Source organism: Otolemur garnettii, unplaced genomic scaffold (assembly GCF_000181295.1).
Source record: "Otolemur garnettii isolate 467f Iridium unplaced genomic scaffold, OtoGar3 scaffold00033, whole genome shotgun sequence".
Lineage (NCBI taxonomy): Eukaryota > Metazoa > Chordata > Mammalia > Primates > Galagidae > Otolemur > Otolemur garnettii.
Window position 1 is genome coordinate 14650317 of NW_003852428.1, and position 8275 is coordinate 14658591.

The 8275-nt window shown below is 47.3% G+C and overlaps 1 protein-coding gene across 1 annotated transcript in view; it reads right to left on the bottom strand.

Annotated features, from left to right (window-relative positions):
* Positions 1–8275, bottom strand: part of ANKRD33B (ankyrin repeat domain 33B) — a 73533-nt gene that overhangs the window by 2575 nt on the left and 62683 nt on the right. Inside the window, exon 3 of the mRNA XM_003789548.1 lies at positions 7271–7411. Coding sequence (XP_003789596.1) covers positions 7271–7411 — 141 coding nt within the window. The remainder of the gene's footprint in view (positions 1–7270; positions 7412–8275) is intronic.

Consider the following 8275-nt stretch of genomic DNA (forward strand, 5'->3'; position numbering starts at 1 on the left):
GGGAGAGGGAGAGGGAAGGGCGAGGGCTGGAAAACCTGGACTGAAAGATCCCCACCGTCTCCCTGGACCACCCACTGCCTCCAAATATCACAAAGTCAAACTGCAGCTCAATGTGATGAAATCTGCATAAATTTTGACTCAGTCCTACAGAATTAATATAGAATTGCTGTTCTATTAATTTTGGTCCAATCTCAGCCCATAAACAGTTAAAAATCATTCTGATTTCAAGTCCCATTAGTTATAACTCTCCCAGCAAGGCAATGTAGAGAACTAGGGCAATTATCTAGTCTGTGAGCTCCTCAGGGACACAGCCGGCAGAGGCTTCTGCATTTATATCCTGCACAGACTCAGGTACCTGACATGTGGCGGCTGAACCGTACTCCTGAACCCAGAGAAGTGAGGCCCTAGCCGCTTCCCTGCCCGGCCAGCCCACAGTGGCCTCATGGCCCAGGCAGACTCAGCTTACCTGAGTTGGCCAGGTAACGGTCTTAATTCTGTGACACGTTAAAGAATAGCCATATTAGAAGAGTGGTAATTATCTGGAACTGGAAATCAGGGTGGAACTCATTAGCTAGAGTACAATTTATAAACTGACTAAAACGAAAAGGGGGCAGTAAAAATGTCACCACAAAAAATAGATGACACATTAAACCTTAATTAATTGCATGTCACTTAAGAGAGGAACAAACTGCAAAATTAAAATCTTAATGAACACTGCTTGAAAGAGACATTTTTCAAATGCTAGTGGAAAACCAGAGGCAGAGCTGGCCAAACTTTCCCACTCCTCTTCCTGTTGTTCTCTTACCTTTTGGGCCAGGTAATTAATGATTTGCTATGGGGGCTGTTCTGTGCACTGTAGGACTTTAAACCACATCCCTGGCAGTGCCCTCCAGATCAATGATGTTCAACTGATGTGGAGTAGATCTTAGGTGTGCCATGACAATTTTTAAAGATCATTAATTAAATTATTTTTGAAAGAAGTTCAAAACGTTAAGTATATTCTCCCCCCCCCCACTTTATCACCCTCAGTAGAGTGCCGTGGCATCACAGCTCACAGCAACCTCCAGCTCTTGGGCTTAGGCGATTCTCCACCTCAGCTTCCCGAGGAGCTGGGACTATATGCACCTGCCACAATGCCTGGCTATTTTTTGTTGCAGTTTGACCGGGGCCAGGTTCGAACTCGCCACCCTTTGTATCTGGGGCCTCGCACCCTACCCACTGAGCCACAAGCAGCACCCTATATTCTTTTTTTTATTTTTTTGATCAATGTAATTTAAGTGTGCCATGGAAGTTTTACTATAGGTTCAAGTGTACTGTGAGATTTTTAAAAAAAAGGTTGGAAAACACTAATCTAGATATCAGTGGCACGCTATCAGCTGTGACAACTGAAAATGTCTCTAGACACAGGCAAACGTCCCAAGGAATCACATCCATCTAATGACTGTAATCCTGCTGCCCATTTTGCCAGCCTCCCTGACAGCTCCAAGTGGCTAAGTGACCCGTGCTGGCCACTGAGCCCTAGGGGAGTTTGCCCCCTGACAGAGCAGTGTAGCTGCTGCTTTCTGTTGAAACGAATCTCTGAGGCCTGGGGAGGGGCTGGTGGCTCTCAGGAAATCAGAAGGTGACGAGTCACCAGAAGAAAAGAAGCCGGAGCTGAGATGTCTTCCGGGAGTCCAAGGCCAGCTCTGGATGGTGACTGCCAACCTCAAGATGTCTAGAGTGGGGAAAGCTACAGACAGTCTAGTTAGGATTTCTGTTACTTGCAGCAGAAAACATTCTAAACAGTTGCTAAAAGGAAAAAAAAAGTCCACTTTCCCTCACTCATTCTCAGGAACACTTGTTCTGGGAGTCACAGGCAAGTCTGCAGGACCAGCAGGAGAAGGGTGGGGCGTGAAGTCCTTATGTGCCACCTCCTCTGCTAGCTCTCTGTCAGCCCCCAGCCCTGTGTTGTCCCCCCTGCAAAGCCCAGCTCAGGTCTCCCTCCTGCCGAGAGGCCTTCGGCAGGGGCTCTCTGTGGGCCAGCCCTTGCCAGCCTCCTCTTAAGACACGTCTGGCCTGTACCTTGGGTACTTTTAGGACTAAACTGGATGTGGGGTCACTGAAAAGGGCCCACACTTTAACGCAGCAGTGACGACAGGCCACCTCCGTGGCATGGCAGGTGGAAACAAGGCCAGAGTCAGGGGTGGAAGGCCCAGCTGCCCTTGGCAGGACATCTCAGTAATATCTTTTACTCGTGTTGAGAGTCCAGGAGGTCTGAGTCCCAGCCGCCCAAGAATGACCTGCTCACCAGTGCACATTTTTTAGTTTCCACCCTGTTTAAATCTTACTCCCCTTCCCCCTCACTCCACCTCCTGGGGTCACTTTCCAGAAAAACCGCCCGCCCCCAAGTCCTTGTCTCCCGGGTTGCTGTTGGGGCTCATAGGGAATGCAAGGCTTTTAGCCCTTGCTCCAGCTAGTAACTTGAAATAATTCCACATGGCAAATTCTCAGTTCACAGGAAATTCATATTTCCCTTATCAACAGAAAATAACCTGTGTCTGGATATCAATCACCTGACTTTCCAGAACCATGAGGCTTGCCTGAGCCAAGAGTGACCGCCTAACTGACAATGGGAGGGAATGGCCCTGCTCTCATTCCTCACCTTCCTTTATATCCAGAATCACACGAAGCTTCAAAGGTTTTTTTTTTTTTTCCCCTACAATCATAGAAATATTCAAGGTTTTTGTTTGCTTTTGCCTCCCAAAGGCTGTGGAGCTTATACCACGGTTCAAGTGTGAGCGTGAGCTCCCTTAAGCGAGACTGGAATCTGCCAACCTCCACCAGTTCTGCTCTCTTTAAAAGAAAAATCACATCTTCGATCCACTTCTCAGAGCCAGTTATTTAAACAGACCTGTCGCTCGGGGGCATTAATATTTCACCGCATTAACAAGATTCTGCTCATGAGCGGAGCTGACACCATTCCTCAGGAATCCCAAACCAGAAGATCCAAGCAGCTGGCTTTTCAGAACCTGGTTATACAGATTTTGTATTAAAACCCAAGGTTCCAGTAATTCTAACATTATTCTCTTCTACCTGACAAGGCAGGTAAGAGCTGATCTGTGCTTGTATGTGACGAACTACAGGAAAATCTCAACAGTTTACGGGGGAGCTGAATTCACCAATTCATCAGTTCTGAAAGAAAATGGTTCCTACGGAACAGAATGAAATTGCGACTCAGGTGAAGACAACACCTGGGTTGAGGAACATGCTGCGCCTGAAAGAATTAGAATGAGATGCACATTTTTTACCATTAACAGGCAGTTATGCTTGTGTGTCTGGGTTTAGAATTATCATAGGATGACTGTTCTGCAGAGACCTCTCAGTATCTTTAAATGCTTCATCAGCTACGCATAAATACACTTTATGCTGAAGTTGTCAATCTAAAAAGATGCTCAGTTTCTTTAAATGTTTTTTCTTAACATTAATATACTTAAATGGAAATAAGAAAACTTAAAAATGTCTGCACAGATTTTTAAAATATATCAACAAGCATCCTTACTGCTGTCCACAAAACCCAGGGAAACCACTCCACACGCTCTGCTTCTTTGAAAACCTACTCACACATCTACTCTACAGGGAAAATAAAACCATTCTGGCAGTTAAACACTACAACCGAAACCCAAGAGGCTCAAAAGCCCCCTGAAAAGGATGCCCCATTTTTATTTTAAGCAAGAATACAGAACAAGCTGGCCAGGAAGAAAGCATGCGGGGTGGGTGATGCTCTTCTCACTGTGTCCACCTTTTCCCATTTAAATTAGTTACATCAGTGGTTCCCTACAGAAAGCAATGTCTAGAGATGTTTTCAGTTGTCCCAACAGTCAGCTCTAGTGGGTGGAGGCCAGGGATGCTGCAGGAAGTGCTACAATCTGAAGGACAGCGCTCCCAACCAAGAATTATCTAGCCCCCAATGTCAACAGGGCCGAGATTCAGAAACCTCTTGAGCAGGTGTCCTCAAACTACGGCCCGCAGGCCAGATGCAGCCCACCTAGGACATTTATCCGGCCTGCCAGGTATTTTTGCCACCGCTGCCTGTCCTGCTTAGCAGCCAACTCATCCCGGGGCCCGCAGTCCGGCCCTCCAATGGTCTGAGGGGCAGTGAACTGGCCCCCTGTTTAAAAAGTTTGAGGACTCCTGCTCTTGAGTTACATGCTTACTACAGTCAATAAGTTCAAGTATCTCATCACAATATTTTTCAAAGGGAAAAATATACCTTTTTTTTAATTTGGAGGCATCTCAAGCTGTCATGCTGGATAGAGTGCCATGGCATCATAGCTCACAGTAACTGCCAACTCGGGCTCCAGTGATCCTCTGGCTTCAGTTTTTCTATTTTTAGTAGAGGCAGGGTCTCACTTTGGCTCAGGCTCATCTCATGAGCTCAAGCAATCCACCTGCCTTGGCCTCCCAGAGTGCTAGGATTACAGGCATGAGCCACCGCGCCCGGCCAATACCATATTTTTTCATATTCCATATTTTTTCATTCATTTAACAAATAACTATTGAGTACATAAACCCACCTATCACGAAAATAACAATAGTAATCATAACCAATATTTATGAAGGCTTCATCCACACCAGAACCTCACACGTGTCTGAGGCTGTCTTTATGTGAACCCACTCAACCCTGCCACACCTGCCTGCTGAAGAGGAAACTGAGGCCCAGAGAGGTTAGTGACAGTGCAGGGGAGGATGTGAATCCAAGGTCCAGCCGTTCTGCCCTCTGGGTTGTCTGACCTGATAGAGGACCCGCAGACACGGGCCTGGACTCATGCAGATGAGCCTAGACTTTATGAGGGAGGGGCTCATGAAGGGGGAGCTGGAGAGGGAAACCAGTAACAGCTAGCATTGAATCTGTACCCAATTAACAGGGTGGGGAGGACACTGTGAACCCACTGCCCTCAAGCAGGCTCACCACCCCTCGTGATTGAAAGGTCTTGCTAGAATCCTGTAAAAGCTATAGAACAAATGGCTGAAACCTCTAAGAAAAACAGGGAAGGAAGAGTGACGGTGAAACACAGCCCTACACATTTTCCAGAGTGATTATTTCAAATTAATTCACCAGGAATTGAAAAGTAAATTTCTAAAGATCTCCACTCACTTCTACCCAGATCCAGTGGTGGTAAAATCAGATGAAGCTTCCACCAAATATATCGTGTTATTACCATTTAATGAGCGGGAACCATTTCTCACTGGTACAGGACAGGCAGGGCCTAACCTCTGTTGAAACTCATCTCCTATTTTTAAAAGATCAAACTGTCACCAAATCAAAAGCACAATCAATGGATTCGTTTGAATTATGATCTTTTTGTTTTTATTGCATCTTTAAAGCTTCTATCCTTGTTCACGGATTTATTTTTCTTATGGTATCCCCTAAGACACGCAGGTTAAAGCAGTAAGAAAAAAAAAATTACAAAGCCAATTGTCAATCCTATAACCCCAGACTAATTACAAGAAAAACAACAGACAGGCTCAGGTTGTACAGAGGCCAGTGTCATGACTTTTGAGTCAGAGACAACAGGGTTAAGACTAGGACCTTTCTCAGACCAGAGAGGATTAAGGACATGTGACGGCTAAGTGTGGGAGCTTCAGAACTGGAACACAAGACACACTGGTGGAAGAACTGAGGTCTGGGAGGACCTAGGCATCCCTGATGCTGTCCTCAGGATATCCAAGACAGTAGGGTGCATGCTGGTGCCCTCCCCCAAATTCAAACATTAGAACTTCATACCCACTGGGATGGTGTTAGGAGGTGGTTGGGGCACAGGACTCTGTCCTCACGCATGGGCTTGGCACCCTGTAAAGGGGCCTGAGGGAGCCTCCTTGCGCTCTCTGCCATGAGGATATAGAAAAATGAACAGGCCCTCTCCAAACATCAAACCTACCAGCACCTCCATCTAGGACTTCCCAGCCTCCCCAGTGGTAAAGCATTAAATTTCCATGGCTTATAAATTTCCTAGTCTTAGGTATTTTGTTATAGCAGTAAGAACGAAAGGCACAGGAAAATTGCCACTTCTTCAGGAACTCATAGTGCCAAGTGGGATTGGCTGAACCCAGTGCCAAGAGCAAAAAGACAGATAAATTAAAATAACAGAATTAGGCTCCATGCCCATAGCACAGTGGTTACAGCGTCGGCCACATACACCCAGACTGGCGGGTTCAAACTCGGCCCAGGCCAGCTGAACAACAATGACACCTACAACAAAAAATAGCCGGGCATTGTGCCAGGTGCCTGTAATCCCAGCTACTTGGGAGGCTGAGGCAAGAGAATAGCTTAAGCCCAAGAGTTTGAGGTTGCTGTGAGCTGTGATGCCACACCACTCTAATGAAGGTGACATGGTGAGACTCTGTCTCAAAAAATAAATAAATAAATAAATAAATAAATAAAATAACAAAATTAAATAGTGAGAGCAGCCACGAACCCTGGCTGAGATGTCAGCTGCTAACTGTGTCCAACACCTCTGTTGAAACTCATCTCTGAATTGATTCTCAAAATAACCCAGGAGGTTGTGCTAAAGATGATCACTGATTCCACTTCAGAGTGAGGAAAGGAATTAGTGAGATTAGTTGTGTGGAATTTAACTCAGTAGTTCCTTAAATTTGTACAGCCCCGAAGATTTTCAAATTATTATCATATTTTGTCTTCTGGGAGGTGGGAAGAGCAAGGTCGTTGTTCCCATTTTACAGATGGAGACAGGGAGGAAATGCTTTCCCCAAGAAGCTGCAGGAAGCAAAAGGGTTTGCACTATGTATCCAAAGATTTAGCCTAAGAACCTTCCAGTCTAGGACACATCATAGGGAAAGGAAACTGCCACACACTTCCTCACCAGCAGGAAGCAGGAAGCTGGGTGGCCTGGGCCATCCCACCAGCAGCACCTTCAATAGAACAGCCTTGCTTTTCACAACCAAGATGGAAATACCCATTTTTGAAGAGGGATATACAGGGGGTTAGGGAGCAGGATGGTGGGCAGGGGGGAAGCTAAGGAGAGAAGGAAGATGTCACCCCCCTCCCCTGCTCAGCAGGGACCTAGCAGGTGTGTCCTGACTGTGATCTCCCTCCCAGATGCCAAGGCACTTGCTTTTGGCTTTTTTTTTTTAAACTTAGGTGATGACAGCCACAAACCTCGACAAAGAAACGATGCTTTTATTGCAACTTCTAACTGGGCTTTGTTTCTACAGGAGTGAGTCCCCTCAAAACATATTCTTTAAGGGGCTGCCCGGGACAGGTGGTACCTACCTGCCAGCATCAGGGCTCGGATGCAATCTGTCCGTCCCTGCATGGCGGCTTTCATCAGAGCTGTGAACCCAAACACGTTCCTCCTTTCAAGGTCAAGACCAGGGAAATAGTTCAGCAAGTAGTTGGTGATGGTGGCGTGCCCTGCAAAGAGAATTGTACAAGTGGGTGGGCTTGTACTTCCACACACAGAGCCTGCTCTGGCCAGGCCTGCCTGGAGAGAGAGAGAAACGCCGAGTCATCCCCGGCCTGCCAGGCTGCTGCGTGTTTCCCTCTCCCACCCCAGGACAGAATCTCCTGGAGCCCAGGAGACTCAGGGAGGGCAAAGATGCTGCCCCGGCCACAGCGATACTGTTCCGGTTCTCTCCTGTCCTCTTCAGCAGACCCTGGGCATGAGCTGTCCCTCCCACTGGTGAGGAGGGGAGTGGGCCTCAGGCAGACACGGAGACACAGACACAGACACGCTGGGCAGGAGGCAGGAGGAGGCAGCTGCCAGCAGGAGACGCCGGTGCAAACAGCTGAGAGCTGCAAATGAGGGTCAGAACCATTTCTAAGTGCTCTGGAGCTTCGGGGAGGAAAAAGTCATCATCAGGGGAGGAAAAAGTCATCATCACAGCAATAGGATGCTGCAATTCATGCTGTACCCTCTGTTACCGCTCAGAAGTGTCAGTTTCCCTCTCCCCCCACAGGGAGTGTTGCAACAAGACCCTCAGCCATACACCCAAGCAGGTAAGAATGCCCTTTGAGAGCACAAATTTCTCTCTTTTCTCACTTTGCATCTCCAGAAAGGATCTGATTCTCTGCTCATTCCCCAGAAGGTCCACAGAGTTCTCGGAGGTGAATAAGGAGAATGTTGTGTATAAACCAAGATTTCTAGGATTCACCCCCAGAAAAGCAAAACAGTGTCCTCAGATGGAACTGTCGGGGCCACAGGGTGGAGATGGAGCTGTCGGGGCCACAGTGTGGAAAGTGTCCTCAGATGGAACTGTCGGGGCCACAGCGTGGAGA